We start from the raw sequence: 16,117 nt of genomic DNA, 5'->3' as shown, positions 1-16,117 counted from the left end.
GCTCAAATGTATAGTTGTAAGTATTTGAAGCTCAATATGAGTAGCTAAAACTGTGTTTTAGAGGCAATTGGGAGGTATAAAGCGAAAATCGTCATTTCACGTCCGTTTTCGCTCGAATTTGTAGTTTCAAGTATCTACAACTTGCAGTAACTAAGACTACCTTTGTGAGAAAATTTGGTGGTTTATGGCGAAAATCGTTATTTTACGTGCAGTTTCAAGCCTTTAGAGCTTCATGTGTCACACGGCAGTCAATTTGCAAGCAATGTGTCACACGGCAGGCAAGTTCAAGCAATGTGTCACACAGCAGGCAAGTTGCAAGCGATGTTTGACACGGTAGGCAAATTGCAAGCAATGTTTCACATGGCAGGCAAGTTGCAAGCAATGTGTCACACGGCAGGCAAGTTGCAGTGTGTCACGCAGCAGGTAAGTGGTAAGCGATGTTTGACACGGTAGGCAAATTGCAAGCAATGTTTCACACGGTAGGCAAATTGCAAGCAATGTTTCACACGGTAGGCAAGTTGGAAGCAATGTTTCACACGGCAGGCAAATTGCAAGCAATGCTTCACACCGCAGGCAAATTGCAAGCAATGTGTCACATGATAGGCAAGTTAGAAGTAATGTTTCACGCGGCAAGCAAGTTGCAAGCATTGTTTGACACGTTAGGCAGGTTGCAAGCAATGTTTCACACGGCAGGGAAGTTGGAAGCACTATTTCGCACGGCAGGCAAGTTGGAAGCAATGTTTCACACAACAGGCAGAAACTTTTGCTTGCTACCATACAGCATCTACTAAACAATTGCTAATATATTTGTAGGTACAGATTTTGCGCTAACCAAAGTTTTTTTTTTTTATCCTCACGTTGCGCACTGTTGCTTGTCTATTTTTGAATTTTGGAGAGGAAACTTTCACCCATTGAACTCCGTCAGCCTCTCGTTTCTTGAGACTACATTCATTTCCAAAATCACATTGACATTGAAATACAATACACAATGGAAAGAAAAATGTCATATGTTGTTATCCTAAATTTAATTTCTTTCCTTTCTCATTTCTTGTATAGTGTACTTTTTCAAATGAAGAGAAGACCAGGAAGCAGTCTTGAACAGTGCATAGTACGTCCTGTGAACCATCTCCTTGGTTGCAAAGCCTCATGCACACGCTTGTTAAAGAGTGGATCATCAAGATTACAGTGTGCTTGTTAACAATGTGGCTCAGAAATGCCTTAAACTTGGCCCGAATAACCATTCCATTGCCACTGAAACTCCAATGGAGATGCTTCTCACATGGCTTCATCCAGTCAGCTAAAGCCTCGCACCCCTTCTCTTTTGATAGTTTGGAGAGCACCTTGCGAATTTCTGTTCATACATCAATAATAATTAGAAAGAAAGTTCAAAATCTTAGATTGACTGGACTATAATCAAATGATGATGGTTTACTAGTTGTAGCGAAAACTTGTCCGCTAAGCTTGCATTGTTAAGGATAAAGAACCACGAATCGATGGGTAGTAACAAGATTTCAGGAGCCAAAGATTTTAATTACCTGGTGTGCTTGGAAACAGGGAATGAACTGAAAGAGTTCTGTGTAGGAAGTGTCGCGAGTTTAGCTGTTATCGTCGGACAAAGATCGTCAATTTATAACTTCTACCATGTCTATTGCTCGCTTTCTTGAAATAAAGTTTTCGAGGATAACAACATTTTTACCGAGAGCTAAAAAACATATCACTTTGAGCATTACAGGATTAAACCATTTAAGTTTACAAGTAGACGAATAATGGCCATTAAGACTAGGGCTTCAATTGATCGCAGTCGGCAAGATCAGCAATGGGCAATGGCCGAAAGATTTATTCAGTAAATTGGCTGACCTTTTCTAGAAGTAGCAGGTTTGCAATTGGGGACTGATGTTCCTTTTGTATCTACTTGCATCCATGTTTACTATGTTCTTGGTGACAGAGAAAAGCAAACCTCGCACAGAAGTTGAAACCATCTCGTTTCAGAAGAAACGAGAGAACATTTGATAAGAAACTTGCATAGGAGCATGTATATTAGCTCAAATGGCACGTGGGCATTCGCAAGCCAGTGGTAATGTAGCTAGTTTACTCATTTGTAAACAGAAATTTAGCATGTGTCACGAAAGATTTTAAACAAAGGCTAAGCCGATCTTACATTTTCGGAGAATAGTTGGAAAGATCCAAATTCGTAATGTCAGGTACAACTATGCAGAGGGACAATAAACCGGGAAATCAACTTATGAGCTGCCTTTTAATACAATAACAACATTATACATGAAGCTTGACAGCTCCTGATCTGGATGATTAGCACCACATTTAGAACTCTCGTTTAAAACTAGTTGAATTGTTAGATTTTATTAATCCTTACACTAGTAAAAATCGATTGGAGGCCGATGCAGCTCCTTTTTTTTTCGTGGGATAAAGATAAGCAGGAGAAGGTCCAAGCGGTGAAGAGGTACGCTACAGAAAAGATGAATCAAAGCAGAAAAGAAAATAAAGCAACGGATTCGGCAGCATCTGAAGGAGAATGTGTCACGTTGGTCTGGACCAGGACTGGTGAAGAAATTTCTCGATAGGCACAAACATCTTGAGGATGAAATCTTTAGTTAATTAGATGAACATTCTAGAATTCCCTGGTTTCATAATTTTTCTGTATCCTACCTTCTTTCCGAATGTGCAGCTCAAAGAAAGATGGAAAATTTATTACACTTTTCACTGGATTTAACAGTCATGGTGAATTCATAAACATTTTACAATTTCTGTTGCCTAATCTAGGTAGAAAAATGCAGATTTAGTGGGATACTGCAACAAGAAAATCAAGTGTCATTAACACAGAGAAACAGCTCTCGAAATATACCAAGACTGGGGTAGTCTTGTAAAGATTGCATCACTCTGGATGTCTTTGATATTAAAACATAAATAATCATTCAACTGGAACAATAATGCAAATACATGATTGCAATGTCCACCGCTTCCTCCCTTACACGAAGAGCGTGCTTCTGCCCTGCCATCGCTCTCCCTGAAGATTTCAGCTAAAATGAGGCTCTTCAATTTTTCTTAGAGATCTTTAACAACGTGCCTTGACATGGAAATCCTCCAACTGCTGACACGTGTAAACATCGTAAACATACCCTTCCCGAAAGAACTTATAGCTTTTTTTCCGCCTTGCTCGAGCCACGCAGACCATGTTCGTTGAGCGAAATTTTGGAAAATTCCTCGAGGATTTTGACCATTTCTATTCTTTATTGAATAAACAACTACAGCAACACACATGATTAACACAACAAATGCAAGCGGCTGCAATAATAAAGAAAATGTTAAGGGAGCCTCGTTTTCACGCAATGTAAACACCCAATTCAATGTCGCGTGTGTGTTAGTCGAATTTGTCTATTTCCGGCTGACACTTGGTTCCGCCGAAAAATAACGTATGCGAACCCGAGCCAGGAAACGATTTCTGTGACGTAAAGACTTTTGTTTCTCCTTGGCCAATCAGATTCCGTGATAGAATGAAATTCAAGCGCTCCTCGCAAAGAATACCTCGCGCAGTAGATCTGGGGTTATTTGAGCTAAACTGTGATTGGCTTAGAATTCCTACGTCACAGAAATCGTTTTCTAGATCGGGTTCGCAGACATTATTTTTCGGCGGAACCAAGTGACAGCCGGAAATACGTCTGCGTTCGCAGGCTACAGGTCAGAAGGGGCAGTAGACTCCTGAAAATTCCGTACACGAATCATCCAACGAAAAATGACGTTACACCCGGTTTAAACTGCGCTTCACTGCTCGTTCCACAAAGCGAAAAAATTGCGTTTCGATTAGGTACGATTTCCCTCAATTTGTAAACCATCAGTTTCGTTTCATTTTATATTGAGGATGGAAAGATGTTGCAAACACAATACTTCGACTTTTTAAGCAAAATTTTCGCGAAAAGAGAAAAGTTTATTATTGTTTTGAAGCAAAATAACGGAGAGCCTTCTGTCATCGTATGGCGAATTTTCCGCATTCGCAAAACTGGTGTTGTTCCGACTTTTGGTTGTTGTTGTCCGTGATTTAGTGATAACAATAAGTGCAATAGCCTATAATATTAACAACAAGTATTGCTGGCCGTAGTTTGCACTGTGTACTACGGGAACATAATTAACAGAAGCCGTTTAGCTCCGAAAGTCGCTGTCACCAGAGCTTTTGTTGCTCTTGGCTCACGTGTATTGGTAGAAGAGACAAGCTGGATCGCATGCTAAAGGTCAGTATCCCACATCTCTCGTTGAAGATTGTTGTTTTCAGTAAGACACAGTACATATATATTGGTACTTTGGGGTCATCAGTCTCTTTCTCTTTGGTGAGTGCTTTTGAAACGCCCGGTAAAAACTTGATTCACGGCGTGGAAACTTATGTCTCGCTGGATCGAAATTCGAGGAAGATTTTTAAGTTCTAGTCCTCTGTAAAAGTAATTAAATCAATTATTCCAATCCAAGCCATCAGAAGGAATCTGCCATTGAAGCCCTAAGTTAAGGTCCTGTTTAAGGACCTTCCCTTAAAAAATCGTGGGTTATTCTTTAAGGCATCACGGGTCCCATTTATATGGTCTCGGGTACCCGAGATAACCCTCCCGCCTGAGGCAACTTTATCAAGTGTTCGTATGTGAAAATGTAGCCCCTGTAGGTCGAGTAAAAGTTGACCCTGCATGATCATTCATAACTCTTATTGAATAATCAAAAGTGCAAATATCCCTCTTTGCTTAAGTTTCCCTCAGTCATTTGATCACAGTGGGTTTTGCCGAGTTAATTTTCTCTTCTTTGACACAAATTGCTGCTTTAAATCTTAAATCTAGGCATTACATGACACTCGCCATGCCGAGAGTTGTTCAAGTTAGGCGAGCCAAATTGTTTATATCTGAGGGAATTCGCAAAAACATGCCCGTTAGGTTCTCGCCTGGCTAAGCCAGCCACCTTAAACGCAGGGGGGGGGGGGGGGGGAGGGCTCCGTTAAGGCCAGGCTGGGCACATGGCCCAATGACTGGCCTATCTGCTGGTGGCCAGCTGTCAAAAGCAGGGGGGAGGGGAGGGTGTCTTGTACTAATACCCCCAACTAGACCTTGAGTTTTCAGTGTTAAATAAGCTTCATATTGACTATGTTTCTGGATATTCTACTCAGTTGTTTGACCTTGTTTGAGGCTGCTGTGTTGACATGGCACCCTGCTGGAGTGGTCCATGCCACGTGCATGCGTGAGGAGCCAATCTCCTAGCCAGGGGGGGTGGTCAGAGGACTTCTGGCCGCTGGGACTGTCTTTGAGTCAATACGGGCATGTTTTTGCGAATTCGGTTAGATATATACTCAAAGAAAGGTTCCATAGTAAATGGTTTAAACCCAGGAGTGCTGACAAGCCGACCAAAGGACGTCTCACTGTTGTTATGGACAAGACTGACTACTTTGACAAAATGGACGCACTTGTTAACGACAAACAAACTTACTTCAACGTAAACTTCACAGCAAAATACTTACGCTTAAAAAGACTGACGCTATTGACACTCAACCCTACTATCGACTGAGGTGCTCAGTACCTCAACCACCGAAACTTTACGGACTACCAAAGCTGCACAATCCTGGTATACCGATGCGATCTATAGTGTCATTCTGTGGGTCCCCTACGTATCAACTGTCTAAGTACTTGGCGACCATACTGCAACCCCTTACCGACAAATCAAGACGCAAACTACAATCTACGGAGAACTTTATTGACTCTATTAAGACAGTACAGATACCTGACGACTACAAACTTGTGTCTTTTGATGTGAAATCACTGTTCACCAGTATTCCACTTCAATTGGCATTACAGTGTACCGAGACCGCTATACAACAATCTACTGTTAAACTAACGTTACTGACAGAAGACATCATGGACTTACTGAACCTTACAATGGTAAACACTACAAACAGTTGCATGGAACAGCAATGGGGTCGCCTGTTTCTGTTGTTGTCGCAGAAATTGTGATGTAACACGTGGAGGAACGCGCCCCTGCAACTTGCCGGCAAACGATACCGCTTTGGTTACGCTACGTTGACGACACCTTTACCGCCGTTCACACAGACGAAATTGACGATTTTCACGACCACCTAAACGAACAGAACACCAACATCCAGTTTACTAAAGAGATCGAAGAAAATGGAAAACTTCCTTTTCTAGACTGCTTGGTAAGCCGCGACAACAACGAACTACGAACGACAGTGTACAGAAAACCGACGCATACCGACAGATTACTTGACGAATCATCCTACAACCTGACGAGACGAGCGCAACTAGTTTGTGACACACCGGACAGCTTACGCGACGAAAACAGATACCTTGAACGTGTTTTTCACAAAAACAACTACAACGCTGACTTTACTAGACGAAACATTTACCGACCTACTGAAGCTGACGCTACGAAGAGGAACCCTACATCTGTTATTAAAGTGACTATACCTTACATTGAGGGCACTTCTGAGACAATCTCACGGATTCTACGGCCCTACAACATTCGTGTAGCCCACAAACCTACAACTACGTTACGACACTTACTGACCAACGTGAAAGACAGAGACGAACCTAACGACAGACAGGGAGCAGTTTACAAGATCAAATGCTCCGACTGCCAGGCTTCCTACATTGGTGAGACTGGCAGAAACCTTAACACGAGACTGACTGTCGAAACATCAGTCACCAACAACAGTTCTTTTCAGAACTACACTCACCCGGTTGTTGGTGACTGATGTTTCGACAACCTGAGCGGAAGTCATCTTCAGAGTCAAGTGAATGGTGTTTGTCAGTCGATGATGTTGTAAGTCTGGTCCGTTGAACGTGATTGGTCAGTATAGCCATGATGGTATTGGCTGGAAGACTCGTGTAAAGTTTGTCATCAGTCATAGGTGGGTTTCGATCCGTCTATTGTTAGTCAAATAGGTCGGTTTTTGGTCCATGTATTGTTAAGTCGGTCTGTTAGAAGTCGGTTTGTCGGTTTCGTTTCTGTCATGGATAAGTCGTTTGTAAGGCGCCGGTAGTTGTTGACATCTGTTAAGAGGCGTTTGTTCTAGGTTAGTGTACCAGCTTTCCAGAGTCAGTCGTTGAAAATAGTTTGCACTGTAGGTTAAGCACTGAGCAGAGTCCTAGTCAATGTTGTGGTTTGTCAGTTGATGATGTACAGCAATGTGATTGTTGGCATCACCATTTCTCGTGGCTAGTTTGTGTTCAGTCAGTCTCGTGTTAAGGTTTCTGCCAGTCTCACCAATGTAGGAAGCCTGGCAGTCGGAGCATTTGATCTTGTAAACTGCTCCCTGTCTGTCGTTAGGTTCGTCTCTGTCTTTCACGTTGGTCAGTAAGTGTCGTAACGTAGTTGTAGGTTTGTGGGCTACACGAATGTTGTAGGGCCGTAGAATCCGTGAAATTGTCTCAGAAGTGCCCTCAATGTAAGGTATAGTCACTTTAATAACAGATGTAGGGTTCCTCTTCGTAGCGTCAGCTTCAGTAGGTCGGTAAATGTTTCGTCTAGTAAAGTCAGCGTTGTAGTTGTTTTTGTGAAAAACACGTTCAAGGTATCTGTTTTCGTCGCGTAAGCTGTCCGGTGTGTCACAAACTAGTTGCGCTCGTCTCGTCAAAGTCTTTATAGTCGTGGCTTTGTGTGAAGTCAGGTTGTAGGATGATTCGTCAAGTAATCTGTCGGTATGCGTCGGTTTTCTGTACACTGTCGTTCGTAGTTCGTTGTTGTCGCGGCTTACCAAGCAGTCTAGAAAAGGAAGTTTTCCATTTTCTTCGATCTCTTTAGTAAACTGGATGTTGGTGTTCTGTTCGTTTAGGTGGTCGTGAAAATCGTCAATTTCGTCTGTGTGAACGGCGGTAAAGGTGTCGTCAACGTAGCGTAACCAAAGCGGTATCGTTTGTCGGCAAGTTGCAAGAGCGCGTTCCTCCACGTGTTGCATCACAATTTCTGCGACAACAACAGAAACAGGCGACCCCATTGCTGTTCCATGCAACTGTTTGTAGTGTTTGCCGTTGTACTGAAAGTAAGTCGATGTAAGGCAAAGGTTCAGTAAGTCCATGATGTCTTCTGTCGGTAACGGTAGTTTAACAGTAGATTGTATAGCGGTCTCGGTACACTGTAATGCCAATTGAAGTGGAATACTGGTGAACAGTGATTTCACATCAAAAGACACAAGTTTGTAGTCGTCAGGTATCTGTACTGTCTTAATAGCGTCAATAAAGTTCTCCGTAGATTGTAGTTTGCGTCTTGATTTGTCGGTAAGGGGTTGCAGTATGGTCGCCAAGTACTTAGACAGTTGATACGTAGGGGACCCACAGAATGACACTATAGATCGCATCGGTATACCAGGATTGTGCAGTTTCGGTGGTCCGTAAAGTTTCGGCGGTTGAGGTACTGAGCACCTCAGTCGATAGTAGGGTTGAGTGTCAATAGCGTCAGTCTTTTTAAGCGTAAGTATTTTGCTGTGAAGTTTACGTTGAAGTAAGTTTGTTTGTCGTTAACAAGTGCGTCCATTTTGTCAAAGTAGTCAGTCTTGTCCATAACAACAGTGACACGTCCTTTGTCGGCCGGTAGTATGACAATGTTGTTGTCGTTTTTCAGTCGTTTCAGTGCTTGTTGTTCGTCTTTTGTCAAGTTATTGTCAGGTATAGAGGCTGATTGTACCGTGGAAACAATTCTGCTTCTGATGTTATCCTTGGCAGAATCTGATAAGTCTCGCTGACGAGACAGAACCGCCTCAACACTAGATACAATAGACTCGGTCGGTATCCGTTTAGGCGTCACTGAGTGTTTTAGTCCGTACGACAGTACGTGAGTCTCGGTTTTGTCTAAGGGACGGGAAGAAATATTCCTGACCCAGTTATCGTCAGTTTTCGGTCGTTTTGTTTTTATTGCGTTGAAGTGTTGTCAGTTTTCGTTCTTGTTCAGTACGAACGCGGTCTGTGGTTTTGTCGGCTCGCCTGTCGGCGATTGTCATAACAGTGTCAAGTAAGTTAGTCGGTAACAGTTGTTTAAGTTTGTCAAGTTGTTGTTGTAGTTTATTGTTGCAGTAGTTGAGTCTTCTGTGACAGTCGTTTATCCGCGCTTTGACCAGACGTCTGCAGGTGGATTTGACGATCTGGATGGCCTCTTGTGTGTCCAACGGAGACTTGAGTTTAAGTCCAGCCGGAACGAGACCCTGGTCTTTGCTACGAACGGTCGTCGTCCTGGTCGTCGCTACGAACAGGAACCTTACACCTGTTATTACAGTGACTATACCTTACATTAAGGGCACTTCCGAGACCAACTCACGGATCCTACAGCCCTACAACATTCGTGTAGCCCACAAACGTACAACTACGTTACGACACTTACTGACCAACGTGAAAGACAGAGACGAACCTAACGACAGACGGAGCAGTTTACAAGATCAAATGCCCCGACTGCCGGGCTTCCTACATTGATGAGACCGGCAGAAACCTTAACACGAGACTGACTGAACACAAACTAGCCACGAGAAATGGTGATGCCAACAATCACGTTGCTGTACATCATCGTCAGGACACCATCTGGACATCGTCAGTCACCAACAACAGTTCTTTTCAGAACTACACTCACCCGGACGATCACACTATACGAACTACTCAAAGAAAGATTGTTGGTTACTTTACCAGGGGGTACTCCTAGAAAAATCGGGTGGGGGTGTGCGGCCCGCTTCCCAAAACCCTTACCCCATTTAAAACCAAAATCTGCGATGTTCCCTACCCTATTTATGACCTGACCAAAACTTTGAAACCCTATTTATGACCTAACCCTTAAATCAAACCCCTGTTTTAGAACTGTGTTATAATAGGTTCCCTAGATCAGGCCAATGTTAAATTACCGTAAACGTAATTTGTGAAGGGCTTTTGTTGATTTTCTTTTCGATAATGACGGAAAAGTGGCTTCTTTTTAAAAACATACCCATAGCAAGGCTAGAGTGCAAAAACCATACCCTATTTATGACCAAAATCAGCTAAAATCGATACCCTATTTATGAACAAAACAGCTGAAAAACCATACCCTTTGGGGCCGCACATACCTATATAGCCCATATACATGTAAGGGAGTACCCCACCAGGTTACTTTACCTGCCAAGGCGAGTCAACTTGCCCACCTGAATCGTCTCGCCCCCATTAGTCTGGTTCGCGATCCTCGTGTAAACGGTTGTTTGAATTTTGCAAAGAAGTAAGTGAAAAGTTAGCTCTGCCAGGGTAACTCGGGGGAAGAGTTGTCTCAGGTACACAAGAGTCATTCTATTTTATTTCCATTTTCCCTCTTCCAAATGATTATGCAAAATATACTTTCCAAAATCTTTATGGGTACAGGTGTTTGAGAGTGTCATCTTTATCACTACTGTGGAACATACCTCACCTTATGGCCACCCCCGTTAACACAGCCCCCTCGTTATTATGGCCACTCTATTCTGGCTCGAACAAAAGCTCAGTTGGTCATTTTCTAGCCTGCGTGGCAGGCGTCGAAGGGGAGGGAAAGGGGAAAAAAACGAGCGCGCGAAGCGTGTGCGCTTGAGGGAAGGGGACGTTCACTCCTCCTCCCCTCCCAAAACTCCCACGCTCCTTTTGACCCTTTCCCTCCCCTTCTACGGCCTGCCACGCGGGCTAGTCATTCTCTTATTTATTAATTATACAGTCAGATTTTTGTGGCCTGTTGGTGACCAGATTAACAGAATTCTGGCACATTGTAGGAGTAATTTGTGCAATTTACAGTAAGCATCAGGCATCATTTTGAGAGTGAAGTCCCATGCATACATGTAACTCTTGATTATTTTGAGATCTTATCTTTATTATATCATCAAGAAAATGATATTTCGATTCCTACTCCAGTGGGGGAGGGGGGCGGGGGCTATATATAGCTATGTGCGGCCCCAATTCAGCCGTTTTGGTCATAAATACTCTAGGGTAAGGCTTTTGCCCTCTAGTCTTCAATTTGGTAATATGTTTTTAGAATACGCTACTTTAATTTTAATCATTATCGATAAGACCATCAACAAAAACCATTCACAAACTATGTTTAGGGCAACTGTCAGCAGTTGCAACAGTCATAATTGGGGTAGGGAAAATCGCGGAGTTTGGTCATAAATAGGTTAAGAGTTTTGTGAAGTGGGCTGCACTGACCCCCACCCAATTTTTCTGGGATGTACTAAACACATTTTCCTAGCAGTTACTACAATCTTGCTTTAGTAAATCAAAATAGTACTTGCTGCCAGGTAGTTTATAAAAGTATAACCCTTCCAGAAGCCTTCACAAAGTACATGTAATATCAGCTGCTAACAATTACTTTTTTTGCGGCTGAGTAAAATTTTGTATTAAATTGTACTGAGCTGGCACAGATTTAATATACATTTTGTCACTTTTAGTTCACAAGACTACTCAGCAGCAACTAGTGCCTCTTGTATGACCATTCAGTAACAGCATATTCCGGGGCGAGGTTAGGCAGGTGAGGTTGTATTCGCGCCTGGCGTGTACGCAAAAGCGCCAAAAGTGCAAATTTGTCCCAAGACTTTTGGCCATGATTGTAGAATTCATTATTTCCACGCAAACGATGACTCCTGTGGAATTCAGCGAGGAAGAAATGACATTTCGTAAAAAACACGCCTTCAAAACAGCGTGTTTTTGGATAAATAATTGCCCTGTTCTTCAAACAAACTGATCTGACGAGGAAGACAAAATTTTGTTTATCGTGGCCAAATGAAAATATCCGGCAGATTGTGAAATATTGCCATTTTACTTACTGAGAGAACGATTATATATTATGCCATACTCAAATTTGATTTTGCCGCTCAGCCCGCTGTTTTACCGGATGTGACGTCATTTTTCGTTGGATGATTCAGATAGACAAAAAGTGCCAGGATTGAAATTTGACTGAAGTATTAGTTTTTGTTGTATGAAAATGTTTTGTCTGCTTATGCTTTGTGTAGTTTGAAATTATTCAAACTCAAAACAGAAGGCCAAACAATATAGGCAGAAAACCTCACCACAAGGTTACATTAAAACTCAAATCAAAGTTCTCACTTATCCTGGGTTAGCTCAATCCGGCTTTGAACAACCTGGTCCAGGAGCTCCGCTTTTAGGCTTGGCTAAATCTATATATTAAGCTCTTTAAAAATACTTCAGGAAAGAAATCTGAATTACCTTATCTTTTAGTTTTGTTGTCGTTCACACTACATTTCTTTTGTATTCCATGCAGCTTGACCAGAGGGAAAATTTCTTCACAGATGGTATGCAACTCAACCTACATGAACAATCGAGTAAATATATGCTGAAATATTTTAGTGATGGATGGGCAAATTAAGTCCAAGAGACTGTGTAGATCTACTTTTTGTGAGAGAGATGTACTGTTCAGTTGAGTCAAACATAAACTGGACGCATGGTGGCTGGTTATTTAGAGTTTTTCTTTTGCTTCTAGAAATGAGAGATTTAAACAAATTGAAATCAAAACTTGAAATAATTATGGAGAAGAGAATGCTGGATACTTGTCAACATAAAAAAAAATGTATGTTCTGTAGTCATTGCAAAAATTTATTGGGAGACATCTGCAATCCTTTTCAATATTACTGCATTGCTAGTGAGATTAGCACAAACAATTACCACAATATATAGGAATAAAATGCTGTGATTTTTGTCTCCAAGAAAGAAAATTATTATTTTACTTACAAACACTACAACATGTAGTGTATGTACCCTTATTATTATTGTATTGCACCAAGCTGGGGGGGCTTCTCCATATAGTTGACTAAAGGTGCACTTTTTCAGGCTGGGGGTATTACAAGACTTACGGTAACGGGTAAGGGATTTCAAACATTGTTTATTTATCCAAGAAATATGATCTAGTGGGGCTACATTAGATTTGTGAAAGGGGTTTCAAGCTGCAAGCTACATGTATATGAAAGGGAAGCCTTTCCTGTCAAAAACATTATGTAAAATGGATAAGGTTTTGGCCTTGGGACAGAGCCTCCTTGTATAAAACTTTGTCACTCTCCATGGATATCGTTATATGGTAAAAAAAACTTATAAATTGTGAATAAAAACAGCCCCTTCATTTCAGGTTCAAGAATGAAACAAAACTGTCTGAAATGATTCTTATAATATTGAAGGAAATACTTTTCTATCTATAGATTTCCCATTTACCAGCAAGCTAAAATCAAATTGTCTATGTTTGACATAGCATCTTGGCATTCTTAAGTTGATTGTCTCAAATAAAATATGCCAAAATCATGCATTGCATTATAATTTTTGCATAATTGTTATACAGCTGTTTCATGTTAACTGAACTAGCACCACAACCAATTTACCTTGACCCAAAATGAACAGCCGACTCAGTAATATTTTAAAAACACATATCATAACCAACACCAGTGACTAGGTGTCAATTTTGGACTGACTGGTGAATGCGGTGAACTCTCATTCAATGATTCCATTTTGCAACAGACTGTTGTCATTCTTTGACACTACATCATGTACAAGTTAATAGAATAACAATGTTCCAGTTCCGATGAAAATTAATTATTAACAATTTTAAAATTTATAAGCAGTCTGTGTAAACAACCTGTTAATTGATTTTTTAAATTCTTTTCTACTTCAAGCAGTCTGGGTTCAAGCCCTGGCTGGGGACTTTGTATTGTGTTCTTGGGCAAGGCACTTTACTCTCAGTGCCTCTCTCCACTCAGGTGTATAAATGGGTACAGGCAAATTTAATGTTGGGGGGGGGGGGTAAAACCACAATGGACTAGCATCCCATCCAGGGGGGAGTAGAAATACTCCTAGTCACTTCATGCTGCAGAAACCTGGATAAGTGCCGGTATGACAGGCCACTTAGCTTGTATGCAGACTTTACTTCCACTTCCAAGTTGTTCTTGGCCTCTTTTTGAGAACGAGTGCTTGTGCAAAACGTTCCATATGAAAATGACTTGATTTTCATGAGAATGAACGTACAGGTGACATACATTTTCATATGAATAGTTTTGCACAAAGACTTGTTTTGACACAGGCAAGAGTTAACTTGGAATTGGCCTATTCATCCATGAGGTGGCTCATGGGAGCCTTTGATTTAAGGGAGGACACTCTGGAGGTCAGCTACATTTAGCGACCAAATTCTTAGTACAGGTTTAGTTCCTGCTGCTGTGTATCTAGTACATTATATAGTAGGGGGGTCCGGAAGCATGTTCCCCTGGAAAATTTTGAGTTTTCAGAGTCCCAGGAATGCTATGTTAGGTATTCTGGCAGAACTTTTGGACTATTATAGATGCTCTCATTACAATACCTATATTCAAGTGCAAACTGACAAAAGCAGGACAAAAGACTGATCTTGCATCTGTTTTATAAAAGGGAGGTTGTTTGTGGAGGTTGAGCTATATTTTGCAACCAAATGCTTAGTAGAGGCTTAGTTCTTGCTGTAGGGTATCTAACAAAGTAAGGAGGCCTGGGGGCATGCTCCCCTGGGAAATTTCAAAACTTTGAGATCCTCAGGAATGCTATTTTAGGAGTACTAGCAGAACGTTTGCACTACTGTGGAAGTTGTCAATAAGGTAATGTTTTGAGTGCCCCCTAGACATATTTTTCTGCTTGTCCCCCTTTTGAGCTATATGTTTTAGCATGCCCCCCTAAGTCCCACCAGCCCCTCTACCTTATATGAAAAAATGAATGGTCCCACATTCCTCCTTTATAATTATGTTTGTTGCTGAGATACTCTCTTGCAATTGCAATGCATCAATATATGTTACAAATCCCCATGATGACAATAAATTCATCCCAAAGGTAACACTAAGGCCTTTGGCAACAAAACACTCTCTCACCTAAAGATGTTGCTGATTACTGCAACAATTCAAGATGCATAGAAACAACTAGCTTATTAACTGATATATAGTATATTTCACCCCCTTAGCATCATGAACAGTCTTAAGCAGTGCAAAAGATGGAACCCCTACTGACAAATAGGAGTGTAATTGTAAGAGAAAGTAGTGACACCAATTTTCGAATATGGCAAGACCCAAAGAATATGGTATGTAAACTGTTACCCTTCAAGCAAGGAAAACTAAAACATAACAGGAGACAAGTTACATTTGACTATACCATGCAGGCTTAACCTAACCATAACTACAAGATAGCATGATGGCAGGATTACTTGGTCAGATTATTATTGCAATTAGAAAAAACCTCTTTTGACGAACACTTGACGAGCTTTACTTTCACTAGAAAACTGTCCAGAGGAATGAGATATTATAGCGAGTCATCTATGACCCAGATGTAATGCAAAAAACCCTTGTAACACAGATCAAATGAAATAAACAGTAGTAGGCAGATGCAAGTGTCACTCGTGTCAAATAAAATAGAATCATTGCCAATTACATTTTCTTTACATTCTCACTGGTGACAGAATGACATAACCTAGCCTCCTTGCACAAAACTAATACATCAACACAATGACAATGTAAAAGAAATATGATAACAAGCGAGATACTAAACTATAACAGGTAAGGTAAAAACCAATGGACATCAAACACTGGCAAAACACTTTGATTTCCAAAATTTCAGACTGTTCTCTGAAAAAAAAAAGGTAACCTGACTTGCTACAAGAATGCTACAATTTTCTTTTAATAATTACCTCTTACATAACCTTTTGCATGTATGTATGAATGTATCAAACAGAAAACTATGCAATGAACTAAAGAAAACTGATCAGTGATTTCTGCTATCAACCCAAGCTATGCACGTGACAAATAACCTAGTTAGAGAAGAGTACATTAGAAAGCTTTGAACTGATCTAATGTTCAGTCATCCTGGACAGCAATAGAGCATCCCTGAGCATGTGATCTCTTAAATTCCATAATGCATCAACAGCATTTTCATAGTCACCATAGCCACAACCCAGCCACTGGATTGGTAGCTGGGCCAGTTGCTGAGGGGTCATACTAGTTGCATCAGGTTTATGTGCTTGGTTCCAGTTGCTCATATGTGGACTGCCGTCACGAAGTCCTTCAATGTACCTCAGGTAGGCATCGGAGTGATGCAGTCGTTGTGGCTTAGGAGGTGGAGCGAGGAATATGGGTGAAGGCTGCATATGGTATCAG

General features: G+C 41.3%; 1 protein-coding gene and 1 pseudogene across 2 annotated transcripts in view; one reads left to right on the top strand and one right to left on the bottom strand.

The window, feature by feature from the left end:
- The first annotated feature begins 13,790 nt into the window (after window positions 1–13,790).
- LOC145503102 (52 kDa repressor of the inhibitor of the protein kinase-like) overlaps window positions 13,791–16,117 on the top strand; it is a 489,168-nt pseudogene continuing 486,841 nt past the window's right edge. Inside the window, exon 1 of the transcript XR_014051421.1 lies at window positions 13,791–13,813. The product of XR_014051421.1 is annotated as a 52 kDa repressor of the inhibitor of the protein kinase-like (transcript). The remainder of the gene's footprint in view (window positions 13,814–16,117) is intronic.
- Window positions 13,798–16,117, bottom strand: part of LOC145503084 (protein polybromo-1-like) — a 222,583-nt gene continuing 220,263 nt past the window's right edge. Inside the window, exon 51 of the mRNA XM_081482521.1 lies at window positions 13,798–16,101. Coding sequence (XP_081338647.1) covers window positions 15,811–16,101 — 291 coding nt within the window. The 3' untranslated portion in view covers window positions 13,798–15,810. The remainder of the gene's footprint in view (window positions 16,102–16,117) is intronic.

Source organism: Orbicella franksi, chromosome 11 (genome assembly GCF_964199315.1).
Source record: "Orbicella franksi chromosome 11, jaOrbFran1.1, whole genome shotgun sequence".
Classification (NCBI taxonomy): domain Eukaryota; kingdom Metazoa; phylum Cnidaria; class Anthozoa; order Scleractinia; family Merulinidae; genus Orbicella; species Orbicella franksi.
Note: the sequence above shows the minus strand (reverse complement) of the source record. Positions and strands in the feature narration are given on the sequence as shown.